The sequence below is a fragment of the Suricata suricatta genome, chromosome 5, assembly GCF_006229205.1.
Source record: "Suricata suricatta isolate VVHF042 chromosome 5, meerkat_22Aug2017_6uvM2_HiC, whole genome shotgun sequence".
NCBI lineage: Eukaryota > Metazoa > Chordata > Mammalia > Carnivora > Herpestidae > Suricata > Suricata suricatta.
In genome coordinates this window covers 5,248,617-5,263,643 of record NC_043704.1, presented here as the reverse complement: position 1 = coordinate 5,263,643, position 15,027 = coordinate 5,248,617, and the positions used below count along the sequence as shown (strand labels likewise).

The 15,027-nt window shown below is 49.8% G+C and overlaps 1 protein-coding gene across 2 annotated transcripts in view; it reads right to left on the bottom strand.

Annotated features, from left to right (window-relative positions):
- Positions 1–368: 368 nt before the first annotated feature.
- The window catches only part of SH3BGR (SH3 domain binding glutamate rich protein), a 51,035-nt gene continuing 36,376 nt past the window's right edge, over positions 369–15,027 (bottom strand). Inside the window, exons 5-7 of one of the 2 annotated variants that reach the window (XM_029938930.1) lie at positions 7,584–7,613; positions 2,516–2,639; positions 369–826 (exon numbers count right to left, since the gene is read on the bottom strand). In XM_029938930.1, coding sequence (XP_029794790.1) covers positions 2,550–2,639; positions 7,584–7,613 — 120 coding nt within the window. In that variant the 3' untranslated portion in view covers positions 369–826; positions 2,516–2,549. The remainder of the gene's footprint in view (positions 827–2,515; positions 2,640–7,583; positions 7,614–15,027) is intronic. The other variant, XM_029938929.1, reaches the window with a different exon arrangement.

The following is a 15,027-nucleotide window of genomic DNA, read 5'->3' as shown; positions in this document are numbered from 1 at the left end:
GCTCAGGTCATCATCTCACAGTTCGTGGGTTCGAGCCCCGCATCAGGCTCTGTGCTGACAGCTCAGAACCTGGAGCCCCTTCAGATTCTGTGTCTCCCTCTTTCTCTCTGCCCCTCCCCTGCTCACACTCTGTGTCTCTCTCTCAAAAATAAACATAAAAAAAAAGATTTCCACAATAATGTGCCCAGCTGGATAACACAAAACACGACCTGGACAGCCAGTGTCGTCGGCCGGCGGGTGACAGGGACACGGAGCCCAGCACGCAGGAAGAGCGTGCTAAGTCTTCAGACTTGGCAGCAGGCAGACGGAGTTCAGGCAAATACAAGGAGACGTGGTAAAGAAAGAAATAAATGTTCCTTGGGACAAGATGTCTGCTACTAATCTTTATTTGAAAGATTGTTTTCTGGAAAGCTCTTTTCCACGGTCTTTATTTTCAGCAAATTCTGAGACACGTCACAGGAGGCACATACAAAGGAACACTGATTACGTCATAAAGAGAACCTGTATGTTGTGAAATCACTTTTCAAAATCCTTTTTTTTTTTCAGGGTGTTAGTAAGAAGATCTATTCATGCAGAGCAAAAAATAAAATTAGACCAAATACATAAGCAAAGGCCAGAGATGTGAGGCACGTGTGTGTGGTCCTCACGGAGAGTTCCGCGTTGACACAATGAGGGAGACACATCCGCATACGGCTCCCCCCGTCGGGTAACAGCTCCTCAGTGAACCCCGGGTGCTGAGAGAGGGGGGCTAGCTTCGCGCCAAAGCATTTTGTTGAGGCTGGTTTGAGGGGAGACGGCTGAAATGCTGCTTCGTGGCTTGAGTTTTCTAGAAGACGGGAGAAATATTAGGGAGAAGACTGATGAGACACAGACAACGGTCACCACAATCTTCATTATTTATCGTGCATTGGGGGGGAGTTTTCTTTTTTGCTCTAACCCACTGCTCACCATCTGCCTCCAAGGGCAAGGACAAGGAAGTGAGTGTCTTTCACGGAAAACCAGCCCAGGTTTATACCCTTTCCCGGTGCTGATGACGCCCGTCAAACCCCACAAGGATGTCAACAGGTCCAACCACAGGTCCCCCCACTGAAATTCTGGGGAGAAGGGAGATGCCAAATGTACAGCTCAGCCCTGGACCAGGGCGTTGAAATGGTCCACACCGAGAATGGAGGGCGGTTCTGAGGAGCAGCTGTCTTGGGGAGGAAGAAGTCGGCCTCCTACGACGGATGACTTCTCTCGGGGCATTAATTTAGCATCAATTTCCAGCCCAGGAAATGAGAATTCCTTCAGGGTTGGTTCACTGTTCTCCCCGTGTTGTGCCTAGAACCATCTTTTCAGGTAAAACGCCTGGCTTCCCCATGAGCTACGAGGCGGGTGTGGCTCCCGATGGACAGACTGCCTCCAGGAGTCAGGGGTGGGAGGCCAGGGGGATGTCCGCCACCACCTCGCCATCAGGCATTTGACCCTCACGACCGACGACTATGGCCTGGATTCCAGGCTCCAAGAATCCGCGAAGCAGGCGCCGGGCCCTGGCTGCAGCCCTGCTTGCCTTTCCTCCCCCTTCGAATCAGCTCAGAATTTGAGCCTTTCCTCCAGGTCCTCAGCATCCAAATCATTAGATGCCATCGTCAACTCGTGAATATGTTTACAGAGTGGTAGGAATTACCTAGCTGCTCTATGGGGTCGGACGTTTAAAACGGCCAGACGGTGAGCACACTCATCAAAGACACCCCAGGGTGGCCGCCACTGCATTCCGCCATGTCCCCAGGGGAGTGGCCTGCTGACTCCTCTAAGTGAAAACGTCTGTGGGGCGCGTCTCACGAAATCTCTAGCCACGTTTCTCTCCCATGCCCAGCAGTCGAGCCTGTGAGTGTTTTAAGGCTGTAATTTATTGCCACATTGTGGCCCCGGCCGTCATTTCCCTTGTAGACGCACAGGTTTCCTGGGCGGTGGGCGTCCGCGGAACGGGACCCTGACAGCAGACCGTGCCCCTGCTTTCCCTTACATGAGGGGGGCACACAGAGGAAGAGGAGGAATACATACAGACTAAACTCCTCCTTGCCTCCAAGGTACGCTTCTTCCCTAGAAATCACACAGACCACAGCCTTCCACACCCTGGCACCTGAGATGGCTGGGACAGAGATCACCCGCCCCCAGGCTCCAGGACAGGGTGGCCTGGGACCCTGGGGAGAGACAGGCCTCCATTGGGTCTTCTCCCACTGCCAAGGGAGGGGCACTAGAGATCCCACAGTGAGGGGCGCCTGGGGGCTCGGGCGGTTAAGCATCCAACTTCGGCTCAGGTCACGACCTCGCCGTTCATGGGTTCGAGCCCCGTGTCAGGCTCTGTGCTGACAGCTCAGAGCCTGGAGCTGCTCCTGATTCTGTGTCTCCCTCTCTCTCTGCCCCTCCCCTGCTCACACTCTCTCAAAAATTAATAAACATTAAAAAAATTTTTTTCTAATCTTAAAAAAAAATGCAACAGTGCAATGAATGAACATCAAGACTCGGCGATTACCTGGAAAAGTTGAAGAAATAAAGCACGAAAAGGCCTAAGAATCTTCTTCTCCTGCTTCTTCTTCTTTTTCAGCCTCCTCTTCCTCTGCTTCCCCTTCTGCTCCCTCTTCGGTTACTTCTTCCATCTTAATTTTAACAAAATTTCCATTATATTTGAGAAAGGTCACAGATATAGCCCAGAAAGAAATGTAAAATCTCAGACTAGAGATGAGGGCCTCCCACGTTCCCACCCGACACACATACACGCATCACATACACGATACACACGTGTTACACCACACACAACACACATACACATACAATACACGTCACACATCACACAACACACATGTACACATCACCCATGCGGTACACACAACACACATCACTTACAGTGTACACATCACACACAACACACACGGCACACAACCACACACGATACACAGCCCACAGTTGAGGACGGTGGCAGAACAGTACGTAATTCTAGTGAGTTTCATGACTGCTCTGAAGCACACAGTCTTTACTCATATTAACGGACTATTCTCATCAAATGACTCATAAAAATTCCGAAGGCAGTTGGAAGACTAAAATACAGAAGGAACCTCAGCAAACGGAATGTGACCAGACAAGATGGAGAAGCTGGCTGTGTTCTGTCACAGGGCCCCATTTCTTGATGCCCAGCCGTGAGCAACCCACACGTGCAACCAACTTAATGGTGCCTGTGTCTCTTTTCATATGTAAAAATGGATTTTTAAAAATGGAAACTTGCCTCACAAGAGAAAAACTGATTTTTGGAAAGGTATAACTAATAATTTAAAAATCATAGCGTGAACAGGCTAGAAATAACCTTTAGGTCTGAAAACAGGGATTCATTTGACAAAATGACATTAAATATAATGAAGCAGATCAGATTTACTATCTCCTCCCCCCAAATACACACACATTCCATGAGTGAAAGTAGATTACAAGCATTTTCATTGAGGTCTGATAGATGTGTGTGTCCACACGTCTGTGCATGTGTGTGGATACATGTGTGTGTCCACACGTCTGTGTGTGCATGTGGATACATGTGTGTGTCCGCACGTCTGTGCGTGCATGTGGATACATGTGTGTGTCCGCACATGTCTGTGCGTGCATGTGGATACATGCGTGTCCGCACATGTCTGTGCGTGCATGTGGATACATGTGTGTGTCCGCACATGTCTGTGAGTGCCTGTGGATATGTGTGTGTCTGCACATGTCTGTGAGTGCCTGTGGACACGTGTGTGTGTCCGCACATGTCTGTGAGTGCCTGTGGACACATGTGTGTGTGTCCGCACATGTCTGTGAGTGCCTGTGGACACACGTGTGTGTGATTGTGTGGATGTGTGTAGCCCATGTTTCTCTCTGGGTAAAGGGGCTGTAAACGCCTTTGGTGTTCTTCTTTTATCTGTATTATCTAAATTTTTGATAAGACCATGAACTGTTTATAATTTTAAAAAGCAACACAGGGCGCCTGGGTGGTTCAGTCGGTTAAGTGTCTGACTTTGGCTCAGGTCATGATCTCACAGTTTGTGGGTTCGAGCCCCATGTGGGACTCTGTGCTGACAGCTCGGAGCCTGGAACCTGCTTCAGATCCTCTCTCTCTCTCGCTCTCTCTCTCGCTCTCTCAAAAATAAACATTAAATAAAAAATATTTTAAAGCAACAAAAGCTTTTTAGGGGAATTTCTTTCAACATGTGGGGTCCTCTTTAATGGTGATGACCTTCACAAATAAAGGATTTGAAGAAACACTGAGCCAACACACTTGGTGTTTTTCGGCACATTATTCTCCCTTTTCTAAGTTCTCCATTTTGATTTAGCTCTCTCTGCTTAGCATTTTAAAACGGGTACTCCAAAAATGTTCATTCACAGTATTCTCAAAACTCTTGATTACAATTAAAGTCGGTGAGTCAGCTGACGGGAGGGGCCGGGATACGAAGGGGGAGAACCAGGGAGCCTGGGGGTTCAGTCAGTGAAGAGTCTCACTCTTGGTTTTGGCTCAGGCCCTGATCTTGCGGTTTGTGAGGTCAAGCCTCCCACTGGGCTCTGTGCTGACAGTAGGGAGCCTGCTTGGGATTCTCTCTCTCCCTCCCTCTCTGCCCCTCCCCTGCTCGTGCTTGCTCTCTCTCTCTCTCTCAAAATAAGTAAGTAAACTTAAAACAATATTTATTTAAAAAAAAAAGAAGATGGAGAATCTGAGCGTGTCCCTTTGGACGTGCACTCACAATCCACTACCATTCTCTCAACTGATGTCTCCACACACTGACGTGCCTCCGTCCCCATGAGAGCGTAAGTTGAAAGTCCCCGACACCTGGCTACTGAGTCACCGACCCCAGCGGTGCGCAGCTGGCCGGAGTCTCGATTCGGCGCCATCAGATGAGGCGCACCCCCTGCACGCAGTCAGGGCTACAGAACCGGGGTGCAGTCTGTGCAGGTTAAACCCATGAAAACGATCATGAAGCTCCTTATAATGAAGTCTGTCCCCGGTGCCTAACAGGAAGCAAAACAAAACTTTTCCCACAAGAAAAAGATCGCTCTTGGAAGCTTTCACAATTAAACTGGTAAAATCAGACCATTTCAACAAGTGGGGAAAGAACGGGAAAGAGGAGAATCCATTCATAAAAAACCTAAGCTGAGTGTCAGACCGTCTGGGTCTGGGGCCTCTACCCCCTTCTCATCTTCTGTTACTCGTTTCAGTCACTGAAAGGAAAATACGGGTTTGGGGTTTTATTTTACCAAACACAAGTTCCTAGTATAAAATACACACTATTGTCTTTGAAATTCGTGGACTTTTAATGATGAGGGTCAAACCAGTGGGAGTTCTTGGGGCACCTGGGGGACTCGGTCAGTTAAGCGTCTGACTTCGGCTCAGGTCATGATCTCGCAGTCTGTGGGTTCAAGCCCCGCATCAGGCTCTGCTGACAGTTCAGAGCCTAGAGCCTGCCTGCTTCAGATTCTCTGTCTCCCTCTCTCTCTCTGCTCTTCTCCCAATCATGCTTTGTGTCTCTCAAAAATAAAAGTTCAAAAATTTTTAAATAAAAAAGCTGACTCTTGGCTTCAGCTCAGGTCATGGTCTCTCTGTTTGTGGGTTCGAGCCCCACGTCAGACTTCGCACTGATAACTTAGAGCCTGCTTGGGGTTCTCTGCGCCTCTCCCCACCCACACAGCGCGCGCGCTCGCTCGCTCTCCCTCCCCCTTCAAAATAAATAAACAAGCAAACGAAAAACAAACAGTAGGAGTTCTTGCGATTGGCCTCCCCCTGCAAACATGTCAGGTTACCTAGAACTTAGGTTCGAACCCAGCGGCTCTCAGACCTGACGGGGCCTCGAAACACTTGAAGAGCTTGCTAACCCACAGTTGGCGGGGCTGCACCTCAGAGTTTCTGATTCGGTATATCTGGAGAAGGCCTGAAAACGTGTGTCTGCAGAGGTTCCCCGGTGAGGCTGTGGCTACTTCCCCGGAACCCCACTTTGAGAACCGCTGCTGCCGCCGTCTACATTCTCTCCCTTAAATCACGCTGGCTGGTAACCAGAGCACAGCGGGCACTCACAGGAGTAGGTCTGCCATCACCACCCACAGGAGTCTTCACTCTCCAACATGGGTTATACTTGGTGACATAATTGTGTAGGCAAGTTAAAGCCCTTCAGTAATTCCGCAATTTCAATGAACATCACGGAATTCAAGGAAACAGTACAGAAGGATGCTTCTCCTTATGTGAACTTAACGGAATGCTCTGGAAACCCTCCGAACATGCAAGTCACCTTAAAAACTTGTCATCAGGGCTCCTGGGTGGCTCAGTTGGTTAAGGGTCTGAGTTTGGCTCAGGTCATGGTCTCATGGTTCATGAGTTCAAGCCCTGCGTTGGGCTCTGTTCTTTGGATTTTGTGTCTCCCTCTCTCTCTGCCCCTCCCCTGCTGGCTCTCTCTTGCTCTCTCTTTCTCTCCCTCCCTCTATCTCTCAAAAATAAATAAACATTAAAAATAATTAAAAAAAAGAAATTCTTCCCAAATCAATAATCCTCTCCCTGGGAAGGTTCCCACTAGAAATCCCAGAACCGTGTTCTTGTTTGCTGATGTCACAGATCTTCCAGATACTGGGCCATGAACTGCACGTTTAAGTTTCATGGTTTCTAAGATACATAGTGACTAACACAGACTCAACATCACGTGCTGCCCTGACATCCGGTACGATCTGGACGGCCGGAAATGGCCGGAACACTGGCCTCAGCTCCCACAGATAAGGTCTCCCAGCCAAGCCGCCGGCTTTGCCAAGGGCCCAGGCCCAGTACCCACCCGTCCCCTGCAACTAGTCAAACAAGCGGACCCACATTCTCCATGTGAACCAGGGCACACTTCCGCAGAGCCTGCCCCCCACGCCCCCCGATTGTTCCCACGGTCCTGAGCGCAGCTCCCTGTGTCCCTGCACTGCAGTGACGCCTTGTTGATGTCTTCATCCCTTGGGCTTTGAGAGTAGGGGACTGATAGTCTGCTGTCACTCTCGTCTGCACCATGTCAGGTGCCGTGACTCAGCCGTCCCCGGGGCCATTGGAAGGGAATCCTTCCCTCACCAACCAGGTCAGAAGAGCATGGCCAAGGGACGCCTGGGGGGCTTAGTCAGTTAAGCTTCTGACTTCGGCTCAGGTCATGATCTCACAGCCCATGAGTTCAAGCCCCATGTCAGGCTCTGTGCTGACAGCTCAGAACCTGGAGTCTGGTTCAATTCTGTGTCTCCTCTCTCTGCCTCTCCCCTGCCCATGCCCTGTTTCTCCCTTTCTCTCTCTCTCAAAAATAAACAAACACTAAAACAGCACCGCTAAGCACCATGCAAGGTGCATAAAGAATGCATACTCCACCATAAAGGAGAAAGGCAGAGGGAAGAAGGACCGGGCCCGCCTGCCCTGGGCAGACAGGAGGCTCCGAAAAGGCCCGCAGCCACGCCTGTTTCTCCGGCCCCCTCTCTTGGATACATCAGCTTCATGTCTTGAAGAACACGGACAAGGCGGCTAAAGCTGCGGTTCTCTGACCTGAGAGACTTTTCATCAGGCCCCACCGTTAAATACACTACTGTACCTCTTCCGTTGCGGTCTCTCCCTCTTCTTCCTTCGGTCCAGAAATAGAAAATAAAGAAAAAATACGAATTCATCTAAGTTTTAAACTGAATCTATAAATTAAGCCAACTATGATAACAGTACATTTCCATCAAAATGGAAGACAGTAATTTATTGATAAAATAAATAAATAGCCAAGACATGATAACTAAGCAATGCCTACTTATTTCGTGCGTTGTATTTCAAGCCCTTAGAATATTATGAGATTAGAGACATCTTCCACCACTCTTACTCCTGAAAAGATATAATTAATTAGTAATACTGCCTAGGGGCGCCTGGGTGGCTCAGTCGGTTGGCTGTCCAACTTTGGCTCAGGTCATGATCTCACAGTTTGTGGGTCCGAGCCCTGCATCAGGCTCTGTGCTGACAGCTAGCTCAGAGCCTGGAGCCTGCTTCAGATTCTGTATCTCCCTCTCTGTGCTCCTCCCCCATTCATGTTCAGTTTCTCTCAAAAATAAATAAATAAACATTAAAAAAAATTCATAGTGCCTAATTACATATTTAATGCTTGTCTATATCCAAAGAATATAGCTGATCTGTATCACTGTCTAGGAAAATTCAGACCATACACATAAGCAATTAGAAAATCTGAACAAAATTACGTCTTTCCTGACTTTCTATGCCTATAAGTATGCCTTTACTTCAGCTTTGAAACAGCAGATAAAGATAGATTATCAAAAAGTTTTCTTCCATCAAAACAAAATAATAACATTGCTGGACCATTGAGTAGTTAAACCCTGATTTCTGGTTAAAGAAAGACATTTGCAAGGTAAGAGAGGGTGAGGCCATCCCAAGTTCAAGCAGATCTCTACACTGCCAACCCACTGGATTCCTATTTCCCTAAAGCTGTTAGACCAGGCTCTATCTCCTAAAAAGGCAAAGAAAGAAGAGTTCTTCTATACGTTTCCCAAAATGGCCCTATGACAAGCCTCTGGGAGAGCCGGGTACTACAACTACTTTCATTAACTGAAGGGAACAGCACCTAAACACTCCTAATGCCTTACAGCTCAGGCAGTGAGCTCACGGAATCTCGGACTGGGGGAGAGGGAAGGAACCTGTGTTCCCAAAGCCTCACACTGAATTCCTCCTTTGGACAAGCGACGACATGGAGGCCACAGAGTTACGTGATTGGCCAAAAAGATAAGAGTCCACGTGAGCACCAGAGTCGGGGCTGACTTCGAGGCTCCTGGTCCCCGCTTCAGTGCCCTCCCCACTGACGGGCCATGTTTCAAGATCAGTAACCGAAAAGGCAAAATCATACAAGGTGGGTGCTGAGGGCCCATCACGGCCGCATTCCCCCCATCGAGACCCACGTTCTTGGCCAGTTCTGGAATAAGACTCGCAGATTTCTGAGGTCGGCAGAGAAAACACAGAACTGAAAGGCTGCCTGAGCGGGCCAGGCGCCGTCGTCCCAGAGGACTTCCCAACACAGGGGGCTCCTAACCCACCCTTACCTTAGACATCCCTGGCGACACCCCAAGTTGTGGCGCTAAAACAGTGTCCAGGCGGAGAGAGGCCCACGCTTGTTGCAGCGGTGAGCTGACTGAGCCTCTCTGGCCCCGCCCACTGCCGCCAGGCCTGCCCTCCTGTCCCAGGACCCCACCTCCTCACACCCAGGGGCCGGCGCCTCTGATCGTCCTTACGCACGTCTGCTCTCCACACTGTGGCCACGCACGTTGTTCTAAAAGACAACACCCTGGGGCGCCTGGATGGTTCGTTAGATCAAGTGTCAACTTCGGCTCAGGTCATGATCGCACGGCTCCTGGGTTCGAGCCCCGCGTCGGGCTCTGTGCTGACAGCTCGGAGCCTGGAGCCTGCTTCCGATTCTGTGTCTCCCTCTCTCTCTGACCCTCCCCTGCTCACGCTGTCTCTCTTTCTCTCTCTCCCTCTGTGTCTCTCTCTCTCAAAATAAGTATTAAAAATAATAATAATGGAAATTAAAAGACAACCATGCTTCCCTCATATTGATCACATCCATCTTTTCAAGGAACTTCTGTCTGTTATTCTTAGAATGGCTGAAAGGCCGTCACAATCCAGCCCTGCTCCCCCCATGCTCTCCTGGTCCCTCCCCACCCTTTATTTCAACCTTCTGGACCACGTGCAACTTTCTCACGTCGGCTACACCTTCCGGGTCACTACTTAGAACGACCTTCCTGACCCGTAAGGCTGACTTAAGGACCCCCTCACCTGCCCCCACGACCACCATCTCTCGGTCTCTCTGACAGGCCTGTGTACTTCTTGGGGATACAGCCTGCATCGTTATTCATTTTGGGATCTCCAAGATCTAGCTGCGGCCTGGCATCGAGGTGTAAGCTCAATAAAATGTGCTAAGTGACTGGATAAATGAACGTATACTCTGCTAGTAACTGTTTGGATTAATTTTCTTTGTATCCACATGAGATCAAAGTAAAATGTGCAACACTGAATTATCAGCTATGCAGTTTCACCTTTTTCTAAATTCGATTATTTGGATGAACCATATTCAGCTGAAGCAACGCATTATCAAGATGTACATTGTGGAAAATGAGGACACCCTCGGAGCGAGGCTGGGGGTGTCCCACAGGAATAAGTGCCCATCTCAACTTTTACAGCCAGCTAGGAGCAACGACCAAGGGACCTAGGACTGTCTATCAATATCTGAACTGACCTTAGTTTTTTTTTTTTAAAGAGACAGTAAATGGGTTAAGCAACAGCCCAGGGAATTCATAGAAATACTTAGCTGCAAAAAATCAAGCATGCTTTGAAGAACCCCGGATGTGGCCATCACCCCTCCGGCGGAACCTGCGCTCTGTGGGAGCAGGGACTTAGTGATTTTCATTGCTCAGAATTCTGCCCGGCATGTGACAGCACTCAATCTGTCAATAAAATGTTGAATGGGTAAATTTGTATTTGCTAGTTCTGCCTCAAATCCCTTATAGGAGGAGATGGGGGGGTATATGATTTCTCTCTGAAGTTTAATTATTTTGAGAGAGAGAGAGCACAAGCAGGGGAGGGACAGAGAGAGAGGGAGAGAGAATCCCAAGCAGACTCTGCTGTGGGCAGAGAGCCCAACGGGGGGTCGATCCCACGGATGGACGCTGAGATCATGACCTGAGCCAAGGTCAAGAGTCAGACACTTAACCAACTGAGCCCCCTAGGCACCCTGAGGATGTATTATTTAAACAGAACTTAAATGTCCATCCTTAGCTCATGGAATTATAAATTATCATTGAAAGTCCTCTATACACGATGCTTGAACCGACGTTTATGATTGGCAAATAATTACATTGGCAAAAAGGGTTTTTTTTTTTAAAGATCACCGTAATCCCATGGTCTGCTGAGCTCAGCTCTCACAAATCACCATTCGCCCGACAAAGCTACAACGTAACCTCACTGTCCCTTGCTGTTCCTGGAAGCAGGCTGGCGAGGGGAGGCCTCCAAAGCGGGGTGTCCTAGGGCCTTCACCGGCGGCTATTTTTGCTGGGTCTTGGCCCGCGAGGCAGCAGAGAGGGCAAGTAGCCAGGACCCCAGGCAGGTGTCGGCTGTGATGAGTGTCAGGCCGTGGCCGGTCAGGGCAGGTGGCTGGTGTGGAAGGAAGCCCGAGGGCCAGCCCGGGGTGACCTGAGGTGGGCAGGTGGCCTCTGAGTGTCTGGAAGTGTCAGGGAGAAGGGCAGAGTTCTCTGGATCTTCGGGCACAGCAGGGGCCCAGCCCGAGATTCAGCAGCTCCTCGCAGACCTAAATCCACGTCTGCCCTGCAGGAAAGCCACTTCCCTCAGGACCTCAGGAGGAAGCCGCTGGACTTTACAGGCCACCAGCAGGTGGCCGGTCAAGCCAAAATCTTAAAAGGTTTGGGAGGGGGCCGCTGATCTGGCAAAGAACACAACTTAAAGTAAGTCTTTGGGAAACCCTGGACAAAGACGAACCACATTTCTAGCCTCCTGTAAGGTCCTCACGAGCCCCCAGTCCACAGCCCCCTCCTCAAAGTGTGCCCTTCCCCCTTACGTACCTTGCACGAACCTCCCCCCTTCCCCCAGCCATCCGTCCCTCCCCAATTAGCAGGGAAAGGGACCACCAAGTCCCCTCTCTACCGGGGGTCTCCTTAGGCATGGAAGAACGGAGTTTCCGGTGTTCACTCCCCTGCCCCCCCAGTGACCCCCAACCTGTGAGCACGCAGGTGACCCCCATCTTGGCATCTGGAGCTTAAGAGATCAGACACTTGGGTTGGCAGTCAGGGATGGGGGTGGGGGTGTCCATTGCACTAAAGAAGGTAATGATTTCTGTCTCCATTTCTGATTTATTTTTAATTTTTAAAACTTTTTTGAGAGTCAGAGTGAGACAGAGTGTGAGCGGGTGAGGGGCAGAGAGACAAGGAGACACAGAATCTGAAGCACCTCCAGGCTCTGAGCTGTCAGCACAGAGCCCGATGCGGGGCTCGAACCCACAAACCATGAGATCATGACCTGAGTTGAAGCCAGACGCTTAACCGACTGAGCCACCCGGGTGCCCCTCTGATTCTTTTTTTTTTCATCACTCTTGATTTAAATAAATATTTCTTCCCATTAAAATGGCATCATTTGAGGGGCGCCTGGGTCGCTCAGTTTGTTGAGCATCTGGCTTCAGCTCTGGTCGTGATCTCGCAGTTTGTGGGTTCGAGCCCCACATTGGGCTCAGCACTGCCAGCAGAGAGCTCACTTTGGATCCTCTGTCCCCCCTTCCCTCTCCCTCCGCCCCTCCCCTGTGCTCTCTCAAAAAAATTTTTTTAATAAAATAAAACAAAATGGCATCGCTTGGGTGTTTACAAGTAGGTTAAACAGCGGGCATGGGCGACAGCTGAGATCAGGGGAGCAAGCCCGGGCCTCAGAGCCTCCTGGGCTGGCGTGTCTCTGGGTTCCACACTGCCCCCTGCTGGAGGCCGCCGTCCCCGTCCCGCGCCTGAAAACTGCTCCAGTGCACAGATGAGTGGCATTCGACAGGCAAGTGAAAGGTCTGAAATAACAGTTCCACCGAATAAGGGCTTCAGTCTGCTTAACGGGGAGGGACCAACGCCGTGTCCCTGGTGTCCCTACGGTACCGCAGCTGTCTGCGAGGTCACCGTGGGGCGAGGCCAGGTGAAGGGGACGCGCGGGACGCTGAACGAGGTCCCGGTAAGTCTGTGCTTATTTCAGAATAAAAAGTGAAGACAAGTTTGTATCCTTTGTCCTAAATAGGGTGGCTCACAGCCAGGACATGAATTATGTTGTCCCCACCACACAACACAGGGCACAGGGAGTCGAGCCTGCCTCTCCCGTGTTGCAAGGAGAAGGCCCCAGATCGGCTGCGGCTCTGGGACCCCAGGGGAGCGGTTCTAGGCCTTGCTTTCCAAAACCCTGGGATGGGACGCCTGGGGGGCTCAGTCGGTTGAGCGTCCGACTTCGGCTCAAGTCATGATCTCAGGGTTCGTGGGTTTCAGCCCACGTCGGGCTCTGTGCTGACAGCTCAGAGCCTGAATCTGGATTTGGATTCTGTCTCCCTCTCTCGCTGCCCCTCACCTGCTCATCCTTTGTCTCTCTGTCTCAAAATAAACATTAAAAAAGCAAAAAAAACAAAAACAAAAAACAAAAAAAACCTGGGCTAACGAAGGTAATGAAGCTAGGTGATCCCTGAGGAAAAAGGCAAAGGGGGGCACGGGGAGCTTGGGTTTGGAGTGAGCTGAAGGAAGCAGGCAGACTGAAGACACACGGGCAGAGGAGGGCCTCCCTGCCCCCGAGGCAGCAGGCATCCTAGGTCAGAGCCACGGCCCCCCGCGTCCTGCCAGGCCAGAGGGGCCAGCGCTCAGCGGCTGCAAAGGACAGCAGGGAAGCCGAGTGACAGCGTGACCACCACAAAGGCCCGGAGCCCTCTCCCCTCCCTCGATGACTCAGGGGTGCCCTGAGTCCCTGTATAACCCCTCCCCCCAGTGGAGGTTCCTGCCAGCCTTCCAGATGGTTTTCACAGAGCCAAGGTTTATCTAAAACAGCACTGGGGGCCCCTGGGCGGCTCGGTGGGGTAAGTCTCCGACTTCCGCCCAGGTCATGATCTCGCAGTTCGTGGGTTCGAACCCTGCATCGGGCTCTGTGCTGATAGCTCGGAGCCTGGAACCTGCTTCAGATTCTGTGTCTCCCTCTCCCTCTGCCCCTTCCCCACTCATACTGTCTCTCTCAAAAATATATAAAACATTAAAAAAAATTTCAATTTCAATCCATTTTCCTATAGATTCAGTCCCAGAGCTAACCACGTGATTGCATCATTTGTACTGCTCAATGACAAATCAAAATCATGGGGGGGGGGTGTGCGTGTGTGTGTTTACTTAAGTGAATTAAAGTGAGTCACACAGCATCCAACACTTGCCCAATAGGCAAAAGTCAGAATCTGTCTTGATGTAGAATAAATGTTATTTAAAGAGTTGAAAAGTGACTTTGATGATTAACGTGACTAATACCGTCATCTAAAATTAAAACATTTTTACTGAGTGTTTTCTTCATCATATATGGCACAGGCCAAAATAACAGAAATGATTTTTTTTCATTCCCGTCAGGATTCCCCAGATTATAATATACTTTGTAAAGGGCTCACAATTAAAAAACAAAAAAACAGTAACAAAGAGAATCCCCAGGCCAGAGGGCTCAGCACCCCACTAAAGAGCAGCTGAGGTAAAGCAGGCCCAGCCTTGCTGTAGAAACTGGGGTCTGGGGGACTCAGGCAGCTGAGCATCCAGCCTCAGCTCGGGTTGTGATCAGGTCATGTGGGTTCGAGCCCCACGTCAGGCTCTATGCTGACAGCTCAGAACTTGGAGCCCGTCTTGGATGCTGTGTCTCCTCTCTCTCTGACCCTCCCCTGCTCATGCTGTCTCTCTCGCTCTCAAAAATAAATAAAACATTAAGAAAAAAAGAAAGAAACCAGGGTCCAGTTATGAAAATGGTACCTTCCTCTCGGTTCCCAGGAGACAGAGATTATAGTATAAAGTTTCTTGTCTTTGTCTCTCTGTCTTATAAGAAGCAAACTGAATTTCAAAGTAGAAATCAATAATACTGCAGGAGTGCTTAGGCAATTCCTGTAAAGTCCGAATTATAAAAAACATGGATTTTTAGGGGCGCCTGGGTGGCTCAGTCAGTTAAGCGTCCCGCTTTGGCTCAGGTCATGATCTCACAGTTCTTGGGTTCTAGCCCCGCGTCGGGCTCTGTGCTGACAGCTCAAAGCCTGGAGCCTGTCTCAGATTCTGTGTCACTCTCTCTCTCTGACCCTCCCCTGCTCTGTCTCACTCTGTCTCTCAAAAATAAATTTTTAAAAAAACATTAAAATAAATAAAAAGAAATATACATGAAGACATGGATTTTTAAATTACAAGGGAATGAAATTGTCGTGATGTGTAATTTGCCATTTATCATTTTCGGACCGTACCCCGTCAAAC